A 27,094-nucleotide genomic window follows, 5' to 3' on the forward strand; every position below is an offset into this window, starting at 1 on the left:
CTAAGCCGTTTCTCTGTGAAGGAAGCTAATGAGTCAGTTCTATTGTAGCACTAATGGGGCAGGTAGGGCTGGCCTTCCAATAGCTGTTGGGATACCATTGCAGGCAAAGAAGGATAAACATACCACCATGAAGTAGAGCTCACAGTTCACAGAACAGACGGTCTCAAAAACAAATGTGATCCTGGCCACCTCTTTGTTCTCTGTGTCTGCCACCACTGATGGCAGGGGCCTAAGAGAGTAGAAATTTAACAACAGCTGTAGGGATCAAGAATTAGCTCATGTGGTAGAGTGCACACTTGACCATGCATAAGAACCCAAGTTCAAGTCCCTGGCCACCATGTAAGAAAGCTAAGCAAAGGGGAAGCTTCACCAGTGGTAAAATGGAGCTGTGGTCTCTCTTTTTTTTTTTTCTCTCTCTCTCTCACTCTTTGCTTCTCACCTAAAGAGTCCACTGGGAGTGGTGGAATCATGCAGATGTGAAGCCCCAGAAAATCACCGAGTGCAAAAAAAAAAAAAAAAGGTGGGGAGAGTGGTGACTAGAGAAATAGTTCACCAGGTAGGATGCCTGTATTGCCATCATTTGACCCAGGTTTAAACGCTGGCACCATATGGAAGTGATATAGTAACAGAGGAAGCTCTGGTGCTATAGTGTCTCTCCTAACCCCCTGAGTGAAGAAAGTAGTCATGAAGTAAGAGGCTCAGGTTCTACCAATAAGGAGGAAGAAGAAGAGTAGGACAATAGAGTAAAGTTCAAGTGCCATATCTCCATGCTTATCCCACACAGCCTGCAGTATTTTTTAAATTTTATTTATTTATTTTCCCTTTTGTTGCCCTTGTTTTTTAATTTATTTTCCCTTTTGTTGTCCTTATTGTCTTTTTATTGTTGTTGTTATTGATGTCATCATTGTTAGATAGGACAGAGAGAAATGGAGAGAGGAGGGGAAGACAAAGGGGGAGAGAAAGATAAGACACTTGCAGACCTGCTTCACTGCCTGTGAAGAATCTCCCCTGCAGATGGGGAGCAGGGGGCTCGAACCGGGATTCTTACACCGGTCCTTGCACTTTGCACCACACGTTGTTTTTCATTGTTGTTGTAGTTATTATTGTTGTTATTGATGTCATCATTGTTAGATAGGACAGAGAGAAATGGAGAGAGGGGGGAAGATAGACAGGGAAGAGAAAGATAGACACCTGCAGACCTGCTTCACTGCCTGTGAAATGACTCCCCTGCAGGTGGGGAGCCGGGGGTTCAAACCAGGATCCTTATGCTGGTCCTTGGTGCTTTGCGCCACTTGCACTTAACCCGCTGAGCCCAACTCTCCATTATTATTATTTTTTTAAGGCAAACACATTGTTTGTTGTCCTGGGTCTTCTTGGGATATGGGGATAAGTATAACAATAAGAAAAATCCTTTCCAAATTTTTTTTTTGCCACAAACTAAGGGCACTTCTGGCTCCATTTTTAAAAAGTTGGTATTTTGTGTTTTGTTTTTGCAATTTTTTTAAAAAAAGTTTATTTTAAAGACAGAAATTGAGAGGGAATGGGAAGTTAGAAATGGAGAAAGTGTGTGTGTGTGTGTGTGTGTGTGTGTGTGTGTGAGAGAGAGAGAGAGAGAGAGAGACAGACAGACAGAGAGAGAGAGAGAAGCAGCACTATTACACCACTTGTTACTCTCCCACCCCAAGCAACTGGGGACTTGACTCTGGATCCCCGAGATGTAGTGTGTGTGCTCAACCATGTACACCATCACCCAGCCCCCTTGTTTTTGTAATTTTATATGAGGCAGAGGAAGAGGAAGAGCTGGAGCAGCATGAGAGAAGCTGAATGTGGCAGGAGAGGAATAGGTGGGTAGTAATGGACATCCTCCACATGCTCGGCTCTGTTCAGAACAGATGCTGCTGCTGCCAGTGGCCCTCGCCTCTGCAGTAGTGCTCCAAAGCATGTGAGGCCGTATAGCTTAGGCTTCCCCTTAGCTTTGATTCCTCACCTAAATCCTGGCACCACCAAAGTGAGAATCATAAAGTCATTGTCTGAAGCACCAACCGCTGTGTAAATGTGATCACCAGCCACTTCCCAGCCTGGAAAAGGAGAAAGAAGAGTTAGTGGCCCTGAGCTCTCAGAACCCAGATTAAACTCTGGAAGAGACAGAGACCTGTCTTTGAGGTACCCAGAGTCACCACAGGACATGCACCACAACTTATTTATCTGCTGCTTTGGTCAAAGCAGAGACATCAGAGCAAAACCTTTAGAGTATGTACACATTGTACACAATTCCGTTTTTCTGTCTGAACTAGGACTTGGCAAAGTATATGTCCATGCAGAGTGGAACATTCTAGGGAATGTATGGCATAAAGAACTTATCTTGCTCTGCTGGTATGCTCCAGAAATGTGTAACTAGCAGGGTCCCTGTGGGTGTGTAAGTGTTCCCACAATTGAAGGTAGTTACCCGTCATGCCCTTGTACTCAAAGTTGACCCCACTGAGAACTGTAGTCTCCATGTTTGTGGGCAGCGTGTTCCACCACTTATATTCGAATCCCATGGCAGGTTCAGTCCCAGCTGGGCAGTGGCTACAATCTAGGGGAGTGGGAGGAAGGAGGAACAAAATCCATAGTCAAGAGGGAGGCTGTAGTCACCCTGGCTGGAAGGGCCATCATACAGACAAGTGACAAGAACATTGGGCAACAGATGTGTACTGAGCTTCACTGTGCAATTGGATCAAGTTGACTCAAAAAACAGTCTTACAACACACTTACAAACCCAACACATGGACACAGATGCTTCACAACCACTATAGTTGCCTATTATCAGGTATTTCATTTTGCAGCTTCAGTATATCTTCTCATCCTATTATGTCACACTGTATTGTCAGGGAACGGGTTCACACGGCTAGGTAACTTCATTCCCCACCTTCCTTTTCACAAGCTGATTGTGTCAGGTTGACTATCCTAGCTCCCCAAATGTGGGAAACTCTCCAGGGGAAGATATCTCAGCATGTTAGGTCTGTGCTTGCCACAGGCTTGTACAACCCAGGGCCTAGTTACTCTGCATGGCTAATAGGGATCTGCAATTTAGTCTCAGAGATGGTATGGTCCCTGTTGCTCACTCCCACCCTGGGTGGTACAAGGGTTGATGTGACACAGGTTGTGGTGTGGTAGAGGGGTTACCAGAGCCATTGGAGTAAGAGCCATAAGGGCAGGGCTCGCAGGTACTGTTGCTGGTTTTGAAGAAGCCGGGATTGCACGGAGGGCAGCGGGTCTTCACACCAGAGGCTGGCAACTTCACTGCTCCCTGCAGGTCCTCCCCACAGATCTTGGGCTGTGCCCACTTGTACATGAGCTGTGTCTGTAGAAATGGATTGAGCATAGCTTAGCAGTGTGGAATTTATCTCATTTTTAAGAACCTAAAAAAAAAAAAAAGACCTTTACTTTTTGTGTGTGTGGAACTGGGACCTCATTGCATGTGTGATTTCATTGCTCCTGGGTTGACTTTTCATTCAGGTAGAGAGATGCAGATGGGAGAGATACCACAGCTCTGGAGTTTCCCCTGGTATTGTGACGTTCTTGTATGGTACTAGAGCTCAAACCTAGGTTGAGAGCATGACAAGACATGCACACTACCCACTGAGCTATCTCTCTGACCCTTCTACTTCTCAAAATACCTGAATTAGCATTAGTGGTGGGTGTAGTGAGTGAGTGAATGAAGGTGGTGATGGAGGAGACAACATAATAGTTATGCAAAAAGATTTTCAAGCTTGAGGCTCCAAAGTCCTAGGTTCAATCCCTAATACCACTATAACCAGAGCTGAGCAGTACTGAAATTTAAAAGGCAAAGCAAGGGGAGGCAAGGGAAAGCAAAAGTGAATGAGGTCTTGCCCATGACTGGCCCTTGCTCCCGTCACCCAGGACAGCTGTGATATTTTCTCCCATGCAGCTGCACTGTGATCTCAGACCTCCAGCCCCTTAAGTGAGCACAGGGGCTACAGGAGCTTGTCACCCACCTCTCCGTTGGCATCACAGGCTGTGTGTGTGTAGAAGTAATCTTTGTCTGTGCAGGCTGGGCGTACTTTGCAGGAGGGGGATCCTTTTTCTAAATTGCAAAAGCAAGGGCAAAGGTGTGAAGTTAAGTAAAGAAGTCCAGCCCATGGCTACTTGCTTATGACACTTTGACCCCAAGGCTCTGGGGATGCAACACTGTTCAACTGTTAGGGGAAACAAAGTCCTGCTGAGCCGACCTCCCCTTTGCATCACAGCACCAGTTATTCACAATCCCTGAAGTCCTGCCTATAGACCCCTTGGCACCTCTCCCTGGTTCTGATGAGAAGCTGGAACTGAAGGGGCTGAGTGCAGAGTAGACTCGCCAGAAACTGACAAGGACTAGGGGACCAGAGATAGCTGCAAACAGCATCTTTCAAACCGGTCACTAGCAATTCAAAGTCTCTCGAGCCCCACACCATCCAGATGACCCAGAATCCTGACTGTGGATATATTTGTGTCAACTCCTGAAAGGTTGACGCAAAATACAGGCAATTTGGGACAATGCCTTCAGATTTTAATCCCATTGTTTCTCTGAATTAATTAATTTTTCTGACCAGAACACTGGTCAGTTCTGGCTTAGGGTGCTGTAGAGGATTGAATCCAGGACTTCTGGTGTCTCAGGCATGACTATCTTTTTGTATAGCCACTATGCTATCTCCCCAGATCTCTAAATGCTCTCTTAATACGGCCTTCAAGAGAGTGTATTCTACTTTTGACATTTCCATGCAGCAAGCCTACAAAAACAAGGTGAAATTTCCTGCAACTCCATTAAAAACTTGAGGCTCTTTCTACTGTCCTCACCGCCCCCCACCCAAGCATGCCAGCACTTTTTGAGTTTCTGGGAATTTATTTTCCTTTGGCATCTGTCATTTCTAATATGGACTAAGAGTCACCCCCAGCACTTTGTTTTGTCTCCAGGGTTATCACTGGGGTTTAGTATCGGACTGTGAATCCACAGCTCCCAGCAGCTATTTTTTTCTTTTTAAAAATTGTTTTTCTATTTTATTCTATAGGACAGAGGGAAATTGAGAAAGGAAGGAGTGAAAGAGAGGGAGAGAGAAAGACATCTGCAGACCTGCTTCACCACTTGTAAAGTGGGGGCTCAAACCTAGGTCCTTGTGTCGGTCCTTGCACATAGTACTATGTCACTTAACTGGGTACGCCACTGCCAGCCTCCTCAATTGCTTCCTTTTACCACCTTTTAGTATTCAAGCCAGTCACCAGCAACTCACAGTCTCTCGAGCCCGGCACCATCTCAAGCCCCATGACCCAGAATCCTGACTGTGAATGTGAGTATTCGGCTCCTGAAAGGTTGACACAAAACACAGACAAGACTGGGAGTATGGACCGACCAGTCAACGCCCATGTTCAGCGGGGAAGCAATTACAGAAGCCAGACCTTCTACCTTCTGCAACCCACAATGACCCTGGGTCCATGCTCCCAGAGGGTTAGAGAATGGGAAAGCTATCGGGGGAGGGGGTGGGATATGGAGATTGGGCGGTGGGAATTGTGTGAAGTTGTACCCCTCCTACACTATGATTTTGTTAATTAATCCTTTCTTAAATAAAAAAAATTTAAAAAAAAAAGAATATATGATTGGATCCAAGAAGGATTATAGATGACCTAGTGGGGGTTGTATTGTTATATGGGAAACTGGAGAATCTTATGCATGTACAAACTATTGTACTTACTGTTCAATGTAAAACATTAATTCCCCAATAAAATAAAAAGAGAGAAAAAAACAAATAAAAATAAAACAAAGATAAAATTTTTTAAAAAAGAAAAAAAAACACAGACATTTGGTGCTCAACACTGTGCGCCACCATCTGGCCCCCCATTTACTTATTTTGGTTGACAAATAAAGAGGGGGTGGGGAGAAAGAGAGACCTCTGTAGCACTGCTCATGAAGCCTCATCCCCTGCAGGTAGGAACTGGGGACTTGAACCCAGGACCTTACGCAGGTGTGCCAAAAAGCCAAGTATTGGATGACTTTGTCCTTAAATGCAAATATAAGAATATAAAATAGATGAACAAGAAAAACAAAAATAAAGATAATCCAGTGGGAATTAATAACAGAACTGAGACAACCTGAAGGGATTTGGCGAGGTGAAGAAAACGTAGTGGGATCACTTCTCAGCCTTTCGGCTAAGATCAAGTGTAAAAAAAGGCATTAGGGATAGAAGAAAGTAGTAGGCTGGCTTTATTTGTAACAAGAAAATAATAAAATACCCCCACACCCACAGACATCTAATCTTTGACAAAGGGGCCCAGACTATTACATGGAGAAAGCAGAGTCTCTTCAACAAATGGTGTTGGAAACAATGGGTTGAAACATGCAGAAAAATGAAACTGAACCACTGTATTTCACCAGATACAAAAGTAAATTCCAAGTGGATCAAGGACTTGGATGTTAGACCACAAACTATCAGATACTTAGAGGAAAATATTGGCAGAACTCTTTTCCGCATAAATTTTAAAGACATCTTCAATGAAACGAATCCAATTACAAAGAAGACTAAGGCAAGTATAAACCTATGGGACTATATCAAATTAAAAAGCTTCTTCACAGCAAAAGAAACCACTACCCAAACCAAGAGACCCCTCACAGAATGGGAGAAGATCTTTACATGCCATACATTAGATAAGAGTTTAATAACCAACATATATAAAGAGCTTGCCAAACTCAACAACAAGACAACAAATAACCCCATCCAAAAATGGGGGGAGGACATGGACAGAATATTCACCACAGAAGAGATCCAAAAGGCCGAGAAACACATGAAAAAATGCTCCAAGTCTCTGATTGTCAGAGAAATGCAAATCAAGACAACAACGAGATACCACTTCACTCCAGTGAGAATGTCATACATCAGAAAAGATAACAGCAGCAAATGCTGGAGAGGGTGTGGGGTCAAAGGAACCCTCCTACACTGCTGGTGGGAATGTCAATTGGTCCAACCTCTGTGGAGAACAGTCTGGAGAACTCTCAGAAGGCTAGAAATGGACCTACCCTATGACCCTGCAATTCCCCTCCTGGGGATATATCCTAAGGAACCCAACACATCCATCCAAAAAGATCTGTGTACACATATGTTCTTGGCAGCACAATTTGTAATAGCCAAAACCTGGAAGCAACCCAGGTGTCCAACAACAGATGAGTAGCTGAGCAAGTTGTGGTATATATACACAATGGAATACTACTCAGCTGTAAAAAATGGCGACTTCACCGTTTTCAGCTGATCTTAGATGGACCTTGAAAAAATCATGTTGAGTGAAATAAGTCAGAAACAGAAGGATGAATACGGGATGATCTCACTCTCAGGCCAAAGTTGAAAAACAAGATCAGAAAAGAAAACACAAGTAGAACCTGAAATGGAATTGGAGTATTACACCAAAGTAAAAGACTCTGGGGTGGGTGGGTGGGTGGGGAGATTACAGGTCCAAGAAGGATTCAGAGGACCTAGTGGGGGTTGTATTGTTATATGGGAAATGGGGAATGTTATGCATGTACAAACTATTGTGTTTACTGTTGAATGTAAAACATTAATTCCCCAATTAAAAAAATCAGAAAAGAAAAAAAAAGAAAATAATAAAATAAAATAGAACGATCAAAATTTCTTTCCTTCCCTTGCAATCAAGGGCTATTTTTCAACTGATTCCTTCTTCTCAAGGCACCAAAAGAGCTCCTAGATGGAAACTCTCTTAATTAGAGTCTTGTTGTCCTGCACTGGGGAGTTACTTCAATCACACATTTCCACGTCTCTTCTGTCCCTGTCTCATTAGCCTGGGCAAGAGAGAACTAACTATGGGCTAAGAAACAGCTGGGGTCTTCTCAGCTCATTTACTTGGTTAACCAGCCAAAGCCCTGCTTCAGCATAGAGGGATCCAGGAACTCCTGCTTTTGATGAACTTGGCTAAGAGAAATTGGGGGGTGGTGTGGGAGTAGATTCTGACAGTTTGCCAATTCCCAGGACCTTGCATGCTAATTGCAAGTTACATGTCAGAAAATGAATTCCTTACAGGAACCTTTCTCTGCTTGTCAAATGTTTGCTCAACTTGATAGCCTAGCTCCAGGTTCCAGCAAAAAATGGTCCAGCTGTTCACACAATGACAACTGCCAACATGGTTTAATAAATTATTAACCCCAAAGCTGAAACAGACCTCACTTTTCTAGCTCAAGTTTCTTCAAAGTGTTTAAGTTGGGTACTAGTCAAGTTTGCAAAATCTACTGATATGTTTTATGAGGAAATATAAAGCAATTCCTGTAGGGTTGACCTACAGGGCAAAAGTGTAAGGTAAAGTTTATGGGGGGGAGGTCTCTAACTCTTCTTTCAGCACCTTCCTCCTCCTTATGGTGTCGCCTCCCTGCCTCTCGTAATACAATGTGCTCATTCTGAACCATTTTGTTGAAGGAAAACATTTCCCTTGAAAATTTAAGTGCTTTGTGAACATGATGCCCAGCTCTAATACCACCTTAGAGTTGGGCAAATCTTTTAATCATTCTCAGGTGTTTTTATTTTACTCATTTGTAAATGAAGGCCACACGTGCCCTGCATCATGCAATGAGCAATACCTCACTCAAATAGTGTGCAACTTGGCCAGTGCACGTCCCACATTCTAGCCCAGCCCCCACTACATTGAAGGAATCCTTGATGCTGTAATCTCTCTCTGTTGAGAAAAAAATGCTAATAAATGAGATAGTGTTTTCAAAATGGTAAAATACTACATACGTCACTTACTGTTAATTTTACCTATGCTGACAGTCTTTCATTTAAGAGGATTGCTGAGACAGGCCTTCATGGAAATACATTAATAAAAGTAGCGCTTACTACATACCAGGTGTCACTCTGCCTCCTTTACCTGTGCAAACAATTAATCCACAGAATGAAACTACAAGGTAGGGATGGGGAGACAGCACCATCCTCTGAATACCAGATTTTCATGCCTGAGGCTTTGAGATCCTGGATTCAATCCCCAGCACCACCATAAGTCAGCTGTATCCTATTCAAAAAACAAACAACACCACCAAGGTAGGAAAGAGTGCTGTCACTCTCATTTTTGATGAGGAAATTGAGGCACAAAGTGGCCAAGCTACTAAGTAGTGGAGCAGGAATTTGAACTCTGTAACTTAGTGATTACATTCTGGTACTCATGCTCTTATACTTCATAGCATTCTATCAATGAATAAAATGATTAATTATTTATTGAATCTAATAATTAACTGAATCCCTTATATTAAAGGTCACACAAAGGAATAAACCTACTTATCAAAATTTAGGTAAAAATCATCAGAATGCTTTTAATCAAACCTTTGTCCTTAATATCTCCAACTCCATGAGCTCCTCTTTAGTATGTAACCTGGATGCCACCTATGGTGCCTGTTACAAAACTTTCCAGCTGTAGCCTCTGGCTCCAGCTTTTGTTTTCCTCATTTATTTTCTCAATGGCAGCCAGAGTGATTTCTCTTTTACTTACTTTTAAAAAAATAAACATTTATTTGTTAGAGACAGAGATAACTTGGGGAGGAGGTAGAGAGGGAGAGAGAAAAAGAGACATCTACAGCCCTTGTGAAGCTTCCCTCCTGCAGGTGGGGAGTAGGAGTTCAAACCTAGGTCCTTGTGCATGGTAAAATGTGCTGGGTATGACACCACTTACCCTTCATGCCCTGCTCCCATGTTTTTTCAAAAACACAAGTCCGGTCATATCACTCTCCCGATTACTTTCCTTTAATGGTCTCTACTACAGACAGCATCAAACCCCATGTTTGAAAAAATAATTACCTCTTTTGAATTTATTTTTACTAGATAGGATAAAGAGAATTTAAGAGGGAATTTAAGACATAAAGAGAATTTAAGAGGAAATTTAAGGGAGACTTCTGCAGTACTTGTTTCACTGTGAAGCTTCCCTCCTCCAAGTAGGAAACAGGGGCTTAAACCAGGTCCTTGCACATGGTAGCGTGCACTTAACCAGGTGTGTCACTGCTTGGACCCTAAAAAAATAATAATTTAAAAAAGTATTTGTGAATTTATTGGGAAAGAAAAAGAGAGAAACCAGAGCATTGCTCTGGCATTTGTGGCTCCTTAGGACCTCACATAGACAAGTCTTGTATACTGGATGACCTCTCTAGTCACTCAAATCCTCATTTTCTTAAAATGCCCTAGAAAAGCTAAGTTTGGGTCATATATGCTACCTTTCTCTAAGTTAATTCCAGTCATGCTGAGTTGCTCCATATTCCCTGAGTTCTGGCCTTTTCTCACTATTCTTTCCAGAACATCCTTTCCTCACCGAAATTACCAAATCATCTTCCAGATTCAGATCATCTTTCTTTTCCTTCTTTTTTTTGTTAACTAATCAATTAATTAGCTTTTTATCAGAACATTGTTCTGATTATGGCAGTGCTAGGGATTGAATCTGGGACCTCAGAACAACTGGCATGAAAGTCTGTTACATAACCATTATGCTTTCTCCCCAAGCCTCAGTTCAGCTTTCATAACCACAGTTAGCCAAGCCTCTCTGCTCTCCCCAGAGAGAATTGATCATGCTCTGATTGGCCTCCACTTCACATTACACTCAGCACTCCATTCAGGGGCTCAGCACCTACTCAGCACCTACTCTAGTCAGGAGTTACATAGCCACGTTTGTACCTTTCCACATAAACTGCACTCAGCCTGAGTCCTGGCACTCAGCAGGCACTCAGAACATGTTTGTAAGTGGGTAACTAAGTGGTCACAAAGTCTCTGTCCCTCATTTTCATCACCTCCCATCCTAGTCTCATCGTCATGTTCTCTTTATTATCTCAGCATCCTGTACTCTGAGCTAAGCCCCAAAGAAATGTGACTTTCCTTGTACTCCAAACTGCTGTGGTGGTCATAAGTTGCCTATGTTCTTTTTAAAAATATTTATTTACTTATTCCCTTTGGTTGCCCATGTTGTTTTATTGTTGTAGTTATTATTATTGTTGTTATTGATGTCATTGTTGGATAGGACAAACAGAAATGGAGAGAGGAAGGGAAGACAGAGAGGGGGAGAGAAAGACAGACACCCGCAGACCTGATTCATTGCTTGTGAAGCGACTCCCCTGCAGGTGGGGAACTGCGGCTGGAACCTGGATCCTTACTCCTGTCCTTGTGCTTTGCGCCACATGTGCTTAACCCGCTGCACTACTGCCTGACTCCCCCTATGCTTCTTTTTTCAATTTTTTATATTTAGTTATTTATTTTCCCTTTTGTTGCCCTTGTTGTTCCCCCCCCAAAGGTCAATATTTCTTTGTTCTGAGACAGTGAAAGGATTTCCACAGTATTTAATTACATCAACCAGTTTATATATAAATCTAAACACAAAACCAATCTCCTGTAAGTTTTGAGATGGCATTCAGCATCTTTGAAAATTTGAGCACAAATCCAATTATAATTTTACAAAGAAAAGGGTGATTGCAGTTGCTGAACTGGAGTTATCAAAATCCAAATCGCTGATCATATTCATTTAACCACAAGCCAGTCTTTATCCACCGCGCCATCTCCTGGACCACAACCACAAGCCAATCTTATTTAAATAAGGATCGTCTGACAAAAGCATTCTATCTGCCATCCATGATCTGAATTCTGGTGTATGAAATCAATTTAAATATGGTACACATAAACAAGTCAGAGACGGGAGTCGGGTGTTGCACAGCGGGTTAAGCACATGTGGCTCAAGCGCAGGGACCGGCGTAAGGATCCTGGTTGGAGCCCCCAGTTCCCCACCTGCAGGGGAGTCACTTCACAGGCGGTGAAGGAGATTTTCAGGTGTTTATCTTTGTCTCCCCTCTCTGTCTTCCCCTCCTCTCTCTCCATTTCTCTCTGTCCTATCCAACGACAGCAATAACAACAACAACAATAATAATAACCACAACAATGATAAAACAAGGGCAACAAAAGGGGAAAAAATGGTCTCCAGGAGCAGTGGATTCGTGGTGCAGGCACCGAGCCCTGGCAATAATAACTCTGGAGGCAAAAAAAAAAAAAAAAAAAAGTCAAGACATTTCTATTCTGTAATAAATAAGGCAGCACCACCTATTACTCATTAGTCGCTTTTTAAAAAAAATATTTATTTATTCCCTCTCATTGCCCTTGTTATTTTATTGTTGTAGTTATTATTGTTGTCGTCGCTGTTGGATAGGACAGAGAGAAATGGAGAGAGGAGGGGAAGACAGAGAGGGGGAGAGAAAGATAGACACCTGCAGACCTATTTCACCGCTTGTGAAGCGGCCCCCCTGCAGGTGGGGAGCCGGGGGCTCAAACCGGGACCCTTACTCTGGTCCTTGTGCTTTGCACCACCTGCGCTTAACCTGCTGCACTACTGACTGACTCCCCATTAGTCGCTATTTTGAGATAAGCTATCAACTCTGCTCTTTCTGACTTCTTCTTGATGCCAGCGAAGATCATTTTTGTTCCAGGGATGTACTTCTTGGGATTCAAGTACTCCATCAGAATCTCCAATCCCCAAGTGATGCCTTTGTTCTTGTTGGCATCCGTGTAAGAGAATCCAGCAGCCTGACCTGTCTTTCATCCAAAGAGACCGTGAAGATTTGGTCCAGTCTTGTGTTTGTTTGCCTCCCTTTTCCACTGTATGGCACTGGGCACATTTCTGGACAAAAATCTTCTTGCCCTTCTTAACATCACCCATTTTTAAATTGCTCTCTCCTCGCGTGATAGCCAAATGCTACCCTTCGCCAGCTGAACATCCTGCTCTTTTTCACCCTTGTTTTTTTTATTGTTGCTGTAGTTATTATTGTTGTTGTTACTGGTGTTGTTGATAGGACAGAGAAATGGAGAGAGATGGGGAGATGGAGAGGAGGAGAGAAAGACACCTGCAGACCTGCTTCACCGCCTGTGAAGTGACTCCCCTGCAGGTGGGTAGGAGGGTCTTGAGCCGGGATCCTTACCCCCCATGTCCTTTATAATAAGAACTCATTTTCCCTTAGGTAGGGCCCACTTTCCTGTATGCATCTCCCAATCCAAACCAAATAATATTGCATCCGCCAATCACAACCTAACCAACGCAACGATTGCCACCTCAACATGCTTCACCTCAGACTGTGTCCAGAGACTTCACGTGTGGAATGACAACCCTTCAGCTTCATTACTCGGGTGAGACCTTTCCTTTTATAGTACACTCTAATTTCATCTCAGGTGCTTCACTTTCTAACAAAGTCCCATAACCTAGATATACACCAGTTTCTGTAAGAGAGAGCTTATGTTCACACGTATCCATAAACTACTGCAAAATATATACCTGAAAGCAGAAGTACACTAGAGTTTGCAGTGAGTACCTCCCTAACACTTCCTCTCCACTATTCCAAGCTTTGGGCCCATGATTGCTCAACAATTTGTTTGGTCTCGTATGTTAACTCTCTTTTCAATCACCAGGTTCCAGATGCCACCAGGATGCTGGCCAGGCTTCCCTGGATTGAAGACCCCACCAATGTGTCCTGGAGCTCAGCTTCCCCAGAGACCCACCCTACTAGGGAAAGAGAGAGGCAGACTGGGAGTATGGACTGACCAGTCAACGCCCATGTTCAGCGGGGAAGCAGTTATAGAAGCCAGGCCTTCCACCTTCTGCAACCCTCAATGACCCTGGGTCCATGCTCCCAGAGGGCTAGAGAATGGGAAAGCTATCATGGGAGGGGGTGGGTTATGGAGATTGGGTGGTGGGAATTGTGTGGAGTTGTACCCCTCCTACCTTATGGTTTTGTTAATTAATCCTTTCTTAAATAAAATAAAATAAATAAATAAAAAAAAGAACTCATTTTCCTGTGGTCCAGGAGGTGACACAGTAGATAAAGCATTGGACTCTCAAGCAAGAGGTCCAGAGTTTGATCCCCGGCAGCACATGTACCAGAGTGATATCTGAGTTTTTCTTTTTCTTTTTTTCTTTTTTCCCATTACCAGAGCACTGCTCAGCTCTGGCTTATGGTGGTACAGGGGACTGAACCTGGGACTTTAGAGCCTCAGGCATGAGAGTCTGTTTGTATAACCATTGTGCTATCTACCCTCCCCAGAGTGATATCTGGTTCTTTCTTTCTCTCTCTCTCTTCCTACCCCTCTCATTGATAAATAAAATATTTTTAGGGGGTCGGGTGGTAACACAGCGGGTTAAGCGCAAAGACCAGCTTAAGTATTCCATTTCCAGCCCTGGCTCTCCACCTGCAGAGGAGCCACTTCACGAGCAGTGAAACAGGTCTGGCAAGTGTCTATCTTTCTCTCCCCCTCTCTGTCTTCCCCTCCTCTCTCCATTTCTCTCTGTCCTATCTGGTAGTGATGACATCAACAACAATAATAACAACAACAACAATAAAAAAACAGGGGCAACAAAAGGGAAAATAAATAATAAAAATAAATAAAATATTTTTTAAAAAAGAACTCATTTTCCTAGTCAAAAAGCCAAATTGGAAAGCTGGTGGGGGGATATAGACTCCAAACATTCAGATTTTCAACTTCATAGCTCTCTGGATAAAAATCAGTTTGCACAGTGCTAATCAAAACACACTCAGATCATTTTTCTATAGCCACTTTGCCATTGGATGCCTGGCACTACTCCTAGGCTCACAAAGGCTGCCATTGGTAGGGTCAGGAAGAGAAGTAAGTTCAAGTGCAAAAAAAAAACAGGAATTTAGATGTATAGATAAAAACTCCCCCGAATAGCCAAACTTTCCTGTTCTTGCTGAAAACTGTACTCATTTGGCAAGATCTGTGTTGATAAATAGAACTTTGGTTTTAAGACTAGTGCAGAAAGAAACAGTTCATAAGGTCAGTGGCTGGTCTGGGTTGAGCAAACATTAGCCTTAATTAACACCTGTGCGAAGTGTGGGTGTGTCTGTGTATGGAACAGGAGATCTGCTTGAGAAAGAGCCTTGAGTTGATCTGTATATGGTCCTATGGAGGAAAGGAAAAATAAAACATTCATGAGTGTTTGGAAGGGAAGATTGTTCAGAATCTGCCTTGGTCCCTGTGTCATCCCTGGAGCTCCTTTGGCATAGGAAAGGAAGGGAGGAAGAATGGAAGGAAGGAAGGATGGAAAGAAGGAAAGAAGGAAGGAAGGAAGGAAGGAAGGAAGGAAGGAAGGAAGAAGGGAGAGAAAAGAGAGAAAAATAGAGGAAGAGAGTGAGCAAAAGAGAGGAAGGAAGATAGGACGGAAGGAAGGAAGGAAGGAAGGAAGGAAGGAAGGAAGGAAGGAAGGAAGGAAGGAAGGAAGAGAGGGAGGGGGAAGGAGGAAAGGAGGGAAAGAGACAGTAAGGGAGAAAGAGTGGATGAGGGTAAGGAAGAAAGAAACAGAGAGAGAAGAGAGATTGAAAAATTGAGAGCTGGAGATATAATTTACCAGGTAGGGAGCCTTCCTTGCCAACCATACAGCATAGGTTCAAGTCCCAGCACAACATAGAAAGTCCCCCTCCCCACCTTCCTGTCTCAGTCTGAATGAGAAAAGTGGCCCAACGTAGTGAACCACCCATACACAAGGCCCTACTTCCAAGAACCAAAAAATTCTCATTTTACAGTCCTCCTGATCCTTCTAACTCTGAGTTGCTTTTCTTGTTCACAATACTATGTACTTTTCACTAACATAATTATACAATGTTACACACTTGTTATTTATTATAATTGTCCTGCTTCTCCCTACCGGAATACAAATTCCAGGAAGGCAGGAAGCTTTCTCTATTTTGTTCAGTGGTGCATCCCGAGCACTGAGAATTAGGCCTGGCAGAGAGCAGATGTTCTATATTTACTGAATAACCTCACCTTTGTTTTTAGAATGACTGCTGGTGCATGGACTGGCAAGGCTCTTTCAGCATTAAGAAAGCAAGATTTTAAGAAGAATCATATTCTAAGAGACGACACTAAGACTTTGGTAGCAATTGCAATGAATTCTATACACATATGGAGGTTTAAAGCTATACTTGTGATATTTCTTGATATTACAGACTATGGACCAGTCAAATAATAAAAACACATGCTAACCAAAGAAGAAAAATCATCTTCAGCTTGGTCAGGATGGCTCTACTAAGTGTTTCATTCTATGAGTTCGTTAGTCTTCTGGCCCCTCTCCATCAAACTCCCCCTGACCTAGAAACATTACCTGACACCAAAGTAAAAACCCAGTGGTGAGGGGTAGACATGCAGCTTCCTGGGCCAGTGGGGGGTGGGAGTGGACAGGAGGGATGGGTCACAGTCCTTTGGTGGTGGGAATGGTTTTTATGTACACTCCCAGCAAAATGTAGACATATAAATCAGTAGTTAATTAATATGTCTCAAAGTTTCTCAAAACACAAACTGAATCTTTTTAATATATAGGCTGTGTATTTGATATGCGGACTCTCTCAAAAGCCTAGACCAAGTAGATTAGAAGCATCCAATAGCACAGCTATATACAAGATACTGGATACTGTACAGCAAACCATAACAAAGGGACTTTTCAAAGTTAACCCAATTAACAAATAATGTGATGATAACATTAACTATCGATTGTCTTTTTGAACCCTAAGACAGCAGGAACCTCACATCTCCACTATAGAGCCCCTACTTCCCCCAGTCCTGGAACCCTTGGATAGGGCCCACTTTCCTGTATGCATCTCCCAATCCAAACCAAATAATATTGCATCCGCCAATCACAACCTAACCAACGCAACGATTGCCACCTCAACATGCTTCACCTCAGACTGTGTCCAGAGACTTCACGTGTGGAATGACAACCCTTCAGCTTCATTACTCGGGTGAGACCTTTCCTTTTATAGTACACTCTAATTTCATCTCAGGTGCTTCACTTTCTAACAAAGTCCCATAACCTAGATATACACCAGTTTCTGTGAGAGAGAGCTTATGTGCACATGTATCCATAAACTACTGCAAAATATATACCTGAAAGCAGAAGTACACTAGAGTTTGCAGTGAGTACCTCCCTAACACTTCCTCTCCACTATCCCAAGCTGGGATCCATGATTGCTCAACAAATTGTTTGGCTTCATATGTTAACTCTCTTTTCAATCACCAGGTTCCAGATGCCACCAGGATGCTGGCCAGGCTTCCCTGGATTGAAGACCCCACCAATGTGTCCTGGAGCTCAGCTTCCCCAGAGACACACCTTACTAGGGAAAGAGAGAGGCAGACTGGGAGTATGGACCGACCAGTCAACGCCCATGTTCAGCGAGGAAGCAATTACAGAAGCCAGACCTTCTACCTTCTGCAACCCTCAACGACCCTGGGTCCATGCTCCCAGAGGGCTAGAGAATGGGAAAGCTATCATGGGAGGGGGTGGGTTATGGAGATTGGGTGGTGGGAATTGTGTGGAGTTGTACCCCTCCTACCTTATGTTTTTGTTCATTAATCCTTTCTTAAATAAAAAATTAAAAAAGAAAAAAAAGAAACATTACCTGAGTATCTGTCAGGGTCACACTGGTGGCAAGATGTTTCTCCCTTGTTGGAGTAAGAGTTGGCTGGGCAAAGTTTGCAGAAAGAGGACCCCTGCTTGTCCGCATATGTGCCTGGTTTGCAGGGGAAGCATTCGGAAGTGTAGGCCACCCCTAAAAAGAGCATAGAAAAGTAAGGACTGATTGTATTGACCAAACTAAACTATGGCGCGCACGCACACACACACACACACACACACACACACACACACACACACTGTTCCTGAGCCCTCAGGACTGACATTCCTGTCCTAGGCTTCCCACTGAGTAATAAGGCCAGGATATCAGCAACAGACCCTGCAGTTGACCCTGCTTTGTACCTGTTATGGCGATGTTTCTCACCAGCACAGGCTTGGAAACTTTGGACCACACTGAGAAGGCCGTAGTTCTCCAATAGAGGACATTGTTGCCTCTATTTAACTCAACCTAAGAATTATAACAAGGAGTGTTAGTAAAGTTGCAGAAACAAGTCTCAACATTTCTTTGAATGGGCCTCTTATTGGAGCCCTTCCTCTTACAATCTGTATGATGATGCTTATTCTGATCCCCTCCCTTCACTTCCTTAGCTTTGCCCTTCCTCCCCTCTTGGCTTAACTTCTCTCTCCTTCTAAGTCTCCTCTTACAACCCTCTAATACACTCTTTTGCTTCTATCTTCACATACATCACCAGAGACCTGAGGGAATTGACAACAGAGTAGCAGGCCCCCTGTCATTCTTTGATTCCATTTATCCATCCCCCATCCCAGGAAGACCTGCTTTGAAAGTTGGAAAGCTGAATTGGGGAGATATCATAGTAGTTATGAAAAAAGACTTTCTTTCATGCCTTAGGCACCAAAGGTCCCAGGCTCAGTCCCCAGCATCTCCATAAGGAGGAGCTTAGCAGTGTTCTGGTAAGTACATTAAGTTGAAAGGCTGCAGATCCTTGGAGTGAAGCTATAGGAGCAGTGAGTCAGTCCAGGCCCATGCCCTGCCAACTCAGAAGGCAAGAAATAACAGCATCTTCAGCATCTGGGCAGATCCCTCCCCTCAGGGACAGAGGACTAGAAGCCCAGACCAAGAGGAAGCACTCTGTGGGGGAAAGGCCTTTCATGCCTTTTCTGGGCTCTTTAGGAAAAAGGGACTTACACTATGGAATTCCCATCCTTTCTCTGTGGTCTTCATCCATCTGGAGTCATCTGCATTGGGTTGGCACTGGTCATTCTGCACCTGTAGCAGAGGAGTCAGAGATAAGAGTCTCAGCTTTCAAGGGTTCAAGGTGCGCACCTGGTTTAGTACACTCATTACCAAGCAAGGAGGAAACTTCATGAGTGGTGTCTCTATCCGCCCACCCTGCCCCTCAATTTCTCTCTGTACTATGAAATAAAAAATAATAATAAAAGGAAAAAATCCTGCTGGTAGCAGTGGATTCATCATGTAGGCATGGGGCCCTAGTGATAATCCTGGTGGCAAAGAAAAGAACATGAGCTTTCTAAGAAAACTGATCATTACCGGGAGTCAGGCACAGCAGGTTAAGGGCATGTGGTGCAAAGTGCAAGGACCGGCGCAAGGATCCTGGTTCAAGCCCCTGGCTCCTCACCTACACGGGAGTTGCTTTACAAGCAGTGAAGCAGTGAAGCAGGTCTGCAGGTGTCTATCTTTCTTTCCCCCTCTCTGTCTTCCCCTCCTCTCTCCATTTCTCTCTGTTCTATCAATCAATCAATAAATAAATAAGAAAAAAAAAAGAAAATTGATCCTTACCCCACATTGCACTGCCCTTCTAAAAAGTTCTGCTGTTAGAAGAGCTGTTATCAATTTCCTTCAGGAACTAAACTCAGAAACTAGGGCAAGAGCTAGCTAGAGACATGGAATGCCAGACATTGGCACCCAGGCAGTAACTTGTAACTCAGAAGCTGCTTACATGTTATTGTTTCTATGTGTGAGCAGAGCAGAACACCCAGACATCAACCAGATTCTACTGGGTGCCCCTAGAGTCTTATTTTTAAGTTATTTAATTTTTTAAAGTATCTTTATTTATTTATTGGATAGAGACAGAAATTGAGAGGAAGACAAGATAGAGAAGAACAGAGACACCAGCAGCCCTGCTTCACCACTTACAAAGCTTCCTCTTGGCTCTGAGGACCTGGGACTCGAACCTGGGTCCTTGTGCACTGTAACATGTGTACTCAACCACGTGTGCCACCACCCCCCAACCCCCTCTCCAACCCCCAGAGTCTTTTTTAACATCTTTTAAAAAAAATTATTTATTTATTTATTCCCTTTTGTTGCCCTTGTTGTTGTAGTTATTATTGTTGTCAGATAGGACAGAGAGAAATGGAGAGAGGAGGGGAATACAGAGGGGGGAGAGAAAGATAAGACACCTGCAAACCTGCTTCACAACCTGTGAAGCAACTCCCTGGCAGGTGGAGAGCCAGGGGCTCGAACCGGGATCCTTACGCAGGTCCTTGTGTTTCCTGCCGTGTGCCCTTAACATGCTGCGCTACCACCCGACTCCCCCCACCCCCCCCAGAGTCCTTTAATTTCTGTCTTTCTCCTCCATTCTGGAAAGCTCAGTTCACTGTGCCTACTGTTGTTTCCAGAGGGAAAAGAAACTCTCTAAGCAGGAAAACATTTGTGATATGGCAAATTCATCTGAACCTCAGAAAGTCCCTATCTCCCACCCCCACCCCCCTTGGTCAGGGCTTACAAAAAACTCAAAGATGATGCTGGAGTCAGGGTAGTAGTACTCAAAGTTGACGGTGCCCGATTGCTTCAGGTTGACAGCATACATGAGCGTGGCTGTGCATTCGTCTGTGTTGGAGGAGATGTAGTCGCCCCGAGGAACCCACTTGGACCTGGGAGGGGACAGGGGTCAAGTTCACCAACAGGGGCCCCAACTTTGTGTGATGACCAGGCCTTCCTGCTAGGTCCCTGGGGAACTGGATTTGTAATTCACCAGCAGGAGCTCAGACCTGAAAATGCTCAGGGAAGCAAAAGCCCCAGGTTGAGGAACCTGGGGTACAGCCACCAAGAAGAATAGAAGCAGGTGTGCTACCCCATCATTCCCAGTGCTCCAGCAGGCAGAAGGCAGGAAAGGTGGGCAGTGACTTACATTTATTGGTTGCTTGCTACCGCCTAGGTACTGAACAATGTGTTTTTAGCTTCGTGGTATTTTAAAAGTATATTTTATTTGAATGTGACAGAGAGAGAGAGAGATACAGGGAGAGAGATCGGAGCCCTGCTCAGCTCTGGCTATGGTGGTGTTGGGGACTGAACTGGGGACCTCAGAGCCTCAGGCATGAAATTCCTTTTGCAGAACCATTATGCTGTCTCTTGTCATCTTGACCTCACAATTTCTTTCTATATTTAAGGGGAGTGCTTTCCTTCCTTCTTTCCTTTCTTTCACCCTTCCTTCCTTCCTCCCTCCCCCACTGCCCCCTCCCTTTCTCCCTCCCTTCCTTTCTTCCTCTTTCCTCTTTTTCTTTTCTTTTTTTTTGTCATTTCATCTGATAGACTAGGTCTGAGGTCTGGTGACTACTTAGCCCAAGATCATACAGCCCTCATCTGGCAGAACTTAGGTTCAAACTCAGATTTCCTTCACTCTAGGGCTGCTGGGGAAAGTCAGTAGATGCCATTATGGTTCAAGACTCAGAAGTCCATGTAATCTGATTCACTTTTACATACTGTGCATAAGTTGGCCTCATATATATATATATATATATATATATATATATATATATATATATTATAGAAAGGGGAAAGAACAGAGGAACCCTGAGACAATCCATTTGGTTACATCATTTTACTTTGCAATATATCCTGTGCATCCTTCCCAAGGACTCCTCCTGCTCCTCTCCACCAAACCGTGAACCAGATCTCCACCCCGCTCTGCCCCACAACTCCAGTACCCAGTCCGGCCTCCTCCAATGTCCTCTCCATGCTGTGGCTGGAGAGAGGCTCTAGTTCAGAGCTCAGAATAGGCTGTTTTCCTGCTGAAAGCCCCTGCCCCCACCCACTACGACTCACAGAACAAAGTACAAATCCCTTCTCCAAGCACTCTACTTCACCTCCACTGAATTCCTTTCCTCTGTCAAATTTTCTCACACACTGAACCCTCTTCCTAAAGCAACCTCCTTCAACCCTTCCTTGGCTTAATTCCTGCTAACGTCATAGAATAAAAATCACCCAACTCCTCCTGGACTCCTTTACCTATGTCCTCTATGGGTGTCCCTCAGTGCCATTTTCTCTTCTCATAACCACAGTTCTACTTTGTTTCATTTCAATATACTATGGCAGATAGAAGATGGCACAATGGCTACAAATTATTAGACTTAAAAACATAAGATCCTAAGTTCCATGCCCAGTATCTCATGTGCCAGAGTGATGCTCTGGTTCTTTCTTTCATGTAAATAAATAAATAAATAATTTTTAAAATAATTTACAAACATACTTTATGAAACATTTAAGATCCACCACTCAGCTTAAGAAGTACAGTAACAGACTGGGAGATGGCACATCCAGTTGAGTCCACATCTTGCCATGTGCAAAAGCTGTAGTTCAAGTCCCTAGTCTCCGCCTATAGGAAACTTCACAAGTAGTGAAGCAGTGCTGCAAGTATCTATCTATCTATCTATCTATCTATCTATCTATCTATCTATCTATCTATCTGTGTGTATGTCTCCCGCTCCCCTCTCATATTTTCTTGGTTTCTATCAAATAAAAGAAAAAACAAAAAGCGGCGAGAGTAGAATGGTCATCGTCATCATCATCATCATCATCATCATCATCATCATAATGAAATACAATAACACTTCATATACCCATAACAACATTTTGATCAACACTGGACAGTGTATAAGATGGTGACTCCAAAATTCCTATGCCTAGTGTTGAAAAAGAACTGTTTTTCAGCCACCAGGTTCCAGGTGCCACCATGATGCCAACCTGACTTCCCTGGGCAGATGACCCCACCAATATGTCCTGGAGCCTCACCTCCCCAGATTCATGCCCCACTAGGGAAAGACAGAAACAGGCTGGGATTATGAATTGACCTGCCAACACCCATGTTCAGCAGAGAAGCAATTATGGAAGCCAGACCTTCCACCTTCTGCACCCCACAATAATCCTGGGTCCATACTCCCAGAGGGGTCAGTGTTTCCTTTTTATAAATAAATTAAAATAAAAAAATTTAAAAAATAAAAGTTTTTTAAAAAAAAGAATAGGAAAGCTTTCAAGGGAGGGGAGGGGATACGGAGTTCTGGTGGTGGGCATTGTATAGAAATGTATCTCACAGGGCTGGGGAGATAGCATAATGGTTATGCAAAGAGACTCTCATGCCTGAGGCTCCAAGGTCCCAGGTTTAATCCCCAGCACCACCATAAGCCAGAGCTGAGCAGTGCTCTGGTCTCTCTTCCCTCTCTCTATAACTCTCATTAAAATAAATAAATAAAATATTTAAAAAAAAGAAATGTATCTCACAATCTTGTCAATATTTCCATTTTATAAACAAAAACAAACAAAAAACCAACCAAAAAAAAACACCAACCCTCCTGCTAGTGGTTTTAGAAGTTGCACAGTAACCAGTGCCGGACTTACAGGCACAGGGGTCCGACTTTTTGTTTGTTTGCTTTGCGTTGCTTTTTACTGCCACCAGGGTTATTGCTGGGGCAATACACTGCTCCCAGCAACTTTTTTTCCCCTTTTTTTTTATTTTTAAATTTTACTTGGTAGGACAATGAGAAATTGAGAGGGGAGGGGGAGGTAGGGAGGGAGAAAGGTAGACACATGCAAATCTGCTGGAGTTTCTCCCTGTAGGTGGGGAGTAAGGGCTCCAACCTGGGCTCTTGCGCATGGTAATGTATATGTTCAACCACATGGACTAACAGTCAGGCTCTGAGGCCCCAAGTTTTATCCCTGGTACTGCACTGCCAGAGTGATGCTCTAGTTCTCGCTCTCCTCTTATTAATAAATAAGTACTTTCATCTACTCTAAATTTAGATCGGTACAACAAGAAAATCATCTAAGGACATATTTCTTAGATTGTATCCTCTTCATGACATTTTGTCTTTTTTTTTTTTTTTAATTGCCACCATGGTTATTGATGGGGCTCAACAAATCCACTACTCCATTCCCCCCTGCCCCACCACCTTTCCTTTTATGTGACAGGACAGACAGAAATTGAGAGGGCAATATGAGATAGAAGGGAGAGAAAAAAAAGACATCTGCAGACCTGCTTTACTGCTCAAGAAGCTTTCTCCCTGCAGGTTGGGTCTAGAGACTAAAACCTGTGTCCTTGAACAAGGTAGTGTGTAGACTCAAGTGGGTGTGCTATCACCTGGCCCCATACCCCCTTCATTAAATGGTGTGTTGTTTATAGCAGAAACCATGGTGCACCCCTAGCTATGTTCAGTCCCCTTTCTATCACACACTCCTTTCTCCATTGCCAAGTAACCACTTTCCTGAATTTGGTGGGTTACATCACCATGTGCAAGTCATTAGCTTTTACTAATTAATAAAGTCCTTGAATAAAATCATTGACGGGTTCTTGGGAGACTGTTACTTTAAACAAAACAACTTATAACAAAAGTAGGTCCTTGAATAACATCATTTTATCCAGTGTAAACCCACATAGTGGCCCATTATAGTGAGATGATATTGGATTAGATATCATTCCAGGACCTTTTCTATGTATCCTGTAATATACTACATGATAATGCTTTGCATGTTTTAGTTATTTATTTTTTAATATATTTCCTTATTTATTATTGGATAGACATAGAGAGGAATTGGGGGGGAGAGGTAGTGAGAGACAGAGAGATACCTGAAGCCCTGTTTCACCACTTGTGAAGCTTGCCCCTGCAAGTGGGGACCAGGGATTTGAACCCGTGTCATTGTGCATTATAATGTGTGTGCTCAACTAGGTGTAGCACTACCTGACCCTCAATTTGCATGTCTTAAATCTTCATGGAAATTATATGCTTATATGTTCTCAAATCTGTATTTTATATTAGTGATTTAATAATGATTGATAAGATTGTGGGATAAGAGGGGTACAATTCCATACAATTCCCACCACCAGAGTTCTATATCCCATCCCCTTCATTGGAAGGTTCTCTGTTCTTTATCCCTCTGGGAATATGGGAATATGGACTTTGCTTTTACTTCAATAAAATGATTATAGGATTGACCCACATTCATTCACATAGTTTGTCTTTCATTTTTTTACTTCACTAGAGTGTATTATGCCTTTGCATGATTCTATATTTATTTATGCAATATCTTTTTTTTTTTATTGACTCCAGAGTTATTGCTGGGGCTCAGTGCCTGCACCACGAATCCACTGCTCCTGGAGACTAATTTTTCCCCTTTTGTGGCCTTTGTTGTTTTTATTGTTGTTTTGGTTACTACTGTTGTTCTTATTGATGCCATTGTTGTTGGATAGGACAGAGATAAATCGTGAGAGGAGGGGAAGACAGAGAAGGGGAGAGAAAGATAAACACCTAAAGACCCGCTTCACTGCTTGTGAAGCGACTTCACTGCTTGTGAAGCGACTTCCCTGCAGGTGGGGAACTGGGGGCTTGAACCAGGATCCTTATGCTGGTCCTTGAACTTGGCACCATGTGCGCTTAACCTGCTGTGCTACTGCCCAACCCCCTACTTATGCAATCTCTTATGATGGGCATTTAAATCATCTCCAGATGTTTGCTACTATAAGTTTTTTTTTGGTATTTATTTATTTATTAGACAGAGACAGCCAGAAATCAAGAGGGAAGGAGGTGATAGAGAGGGAGAGACAGAGAGACATTTATAGCACTGTTTTCACCACTTGTGAAGCTTCCCCATACAGGTGGGAACTGGGTGTTCAAATCTGGGTCCTTGTTCACTGTAACGTGCACTCAACCAGGTGTGCCACCACCTGGCCCCAATGTCTGTGACTACATATACTTTGTTTGGAACACTCTTACTCCTGTGTCCTTATACACACGTCAGAGTGGAAGTGCATGGGTGTAGGATTGCTGGGTTACAGAAATGTGCATCTCTCATGCCACAAGCTCTTCAAAGTGTGTGCACTCACTGCCAAAGTGCTGCACTGTATCAGTTATAAATCACTCCTGAAGTCAGATAAATAATTAAAAGCATTCTGTAAGTGGGTTCCACTTGCAAAATACAGCACAATGCTGGCTTTTGTCAGAGCTGTCCCTGTTGAAGATCATTTCTTGTTCAATACTAACATGCTTGAGTTCTGGTTTCCAGGCACTCCTCTAAACTTCCAACCTGTCATCTCACTTACTTCTTACCATAACTTTAAAGACATTTATTTCTCTTCTAGTAAAAAGTGTTTTGACTTTTTTTTTTTTTTTTAAGATGAGAAATCTAAGGAGTTGGGGGTGGAGAACCTGGTTAAGTGCACATTACCAGGTGCAAGGACATAGGGTTAAAGCCCCCAGTCCCCACCCGCAGGAGGAACACTTCACAAGTGGTAAAAACAGTGCTGCAAGTGTCTCTGTTTCTCTCCCTCCTTCCCTCCCTCCCTACCCCCAATTCTCTCTCAATTTCTTTCTGTCCTATCAAATTAAGTAAAATAAATTTAAAAAAATAACTTAAAGAAAACCGAAGCACAGAAGTAATTAGAAAACTTGCCCAAAGAAGAAGCTGAAAGTTCTGAGGAATCTGAAGAAGAAAACCCTGAAAGTTCCCAATATGTGAGACCCTTTTAATGCTTGTGTCTCTGTTCTCATTCTTGTTTTACCTTCCCAGCTGGGGCTCCTGTTCTTCTCTGTCAGCACCCAACATTCTTTCTGTTGCTCACTCTTTACTCCTGTTCCCTTTTGCTTAACTCAGCCTCTGATCTCAAGGCTGTTTGGGGGCACTCCTGTTCCCTTTTGCTTAACTCAGCCTCTGATCTCAAGGCTGTTTGGGGGCACGTTAGTCCCAGAACATCTACCCAAGAGCCAAGGGTGCACCCTCAAAGGCTCAGCATCCTGCCTTAGGCATGCCTCGCAGTCAGCCTGCTTTGTTCCCAGTGATTTGCTTCATCTCTGCTTTGTGCCAGGTGTCAGATAATGGAGACACAGCCAAGGACAAGGCAGGCCTGATCCCCACTCTCTTAGGACTGGCATCCTACTTGCAGCTGAGAATCTATAAACCTAATTAATTACACAACTAATCATGTCATAATAGTTGTAATAGTGCTATATGGAGATAAAGAAAACATGATGGGAGTCTATGGAATAAAAGGTAGAAGTAGCAGTGAGACAGAGACCTTGAGCCGTGCAGTGGTGCACACATATTATCATGTGTGAGGACCCCAGTTCAAGCCCCAGTCCCCACTTGCATGGGAGAAGCTTCACATGCAGTGGAGCAGTGCTGTAGGGTTCTTTCTCCTTCCCTCACCACCCTGTCTCTCTTCATTCCCTATTTCTCTTTGTCTCTGTTAGAAAGAGAGAGAAAGGGAGTCTGGTGGTAGCACAGCAGGTTAAGCACCAAAACACAAGGGTGGGCATAAGAATCCCGGTTCGAGCCCCCTGCTCCCCACCTGCAAGGGAGTCACTTCACAAGTGGTGAAGCAGGTCTGCAAGTGTCTATCTTTCTCTCTCTGTCTTCCCCTCCACTCTCCATTTCTTTCTGTCCTATCTAACAATGACA

The 27,094-nt window shown here is 43.4% G+C and overlaps 1 protein-coding gene and 1 pseudogene across 2 annotated transcripts in view; both read right to left on the minus strand.

Moving 5' to 3' along the window:
- ELAPOR1 (endosome-lysosome associated apoptosis and autophagy regulator 1) overlaps positions 1-27,094 on the minus strand; it is a 100,996-nt gene that overhangs the window by 13,683 nt on the left and 60,219 nt on the right. For both annotated transcript variants that reach the window (XM_060201962.1, XM_007529321.3), the window contains exons 4-12: positions 20,157-20,304; positions 18,599-18,679; positions 17,794-17,899; positions 17,438-17,587; positions 3,999-4,087; positions 3,166-3,343; positions 2,447-2,575; positions 1,988-2,078; positions 124-229 (exon numbers count right to left, since the gene is read on the minus strand). In XM_060201962.1, the coding sequence (XP_060057945.1) occupies positions 124-229; positions 1,988-2,078; positions 2,447-2,575; positions 3,166-3,343; positions 3,999-4,087; positions 17,438-17,587; positions 17,794-17,899; positions 18,599-18,679; positions 20,157-20,304 (1,078 nt within the window). The remainder of the gene's footprint in view (positions 1-123; positions 230-1,987; positions 2,079-2,446; positions 2,576-3,165; positions 3,344-3,998; positions 4,088-17,437; positions 17,588-17,793; positions 17,900-18,598; positions 18,680-20,156; positions 20,305-27,094) is intronic.
- Positions 11,366-12,756, minus strand: LOC103119116 (cytochrome c, somatic-like; annotated as a pseudogene).

The sequence above is a fragment of the Erinaceus europaeus genome, chromosome 11 (assembly GCF_950295315.1).
Source record: "Erinaceus europaeus chromosome 11, mEriEur2.1, whole genome shotgun sequence".
In the NCBI taxonomy this organism is placed as follows: domain Eukaryota; kingdom Metazoa; phylum Chordata; class Mammalia; order Eulipotyphla; family Erinaceidae; genus Erinaceus; species Erinaceus europaeus.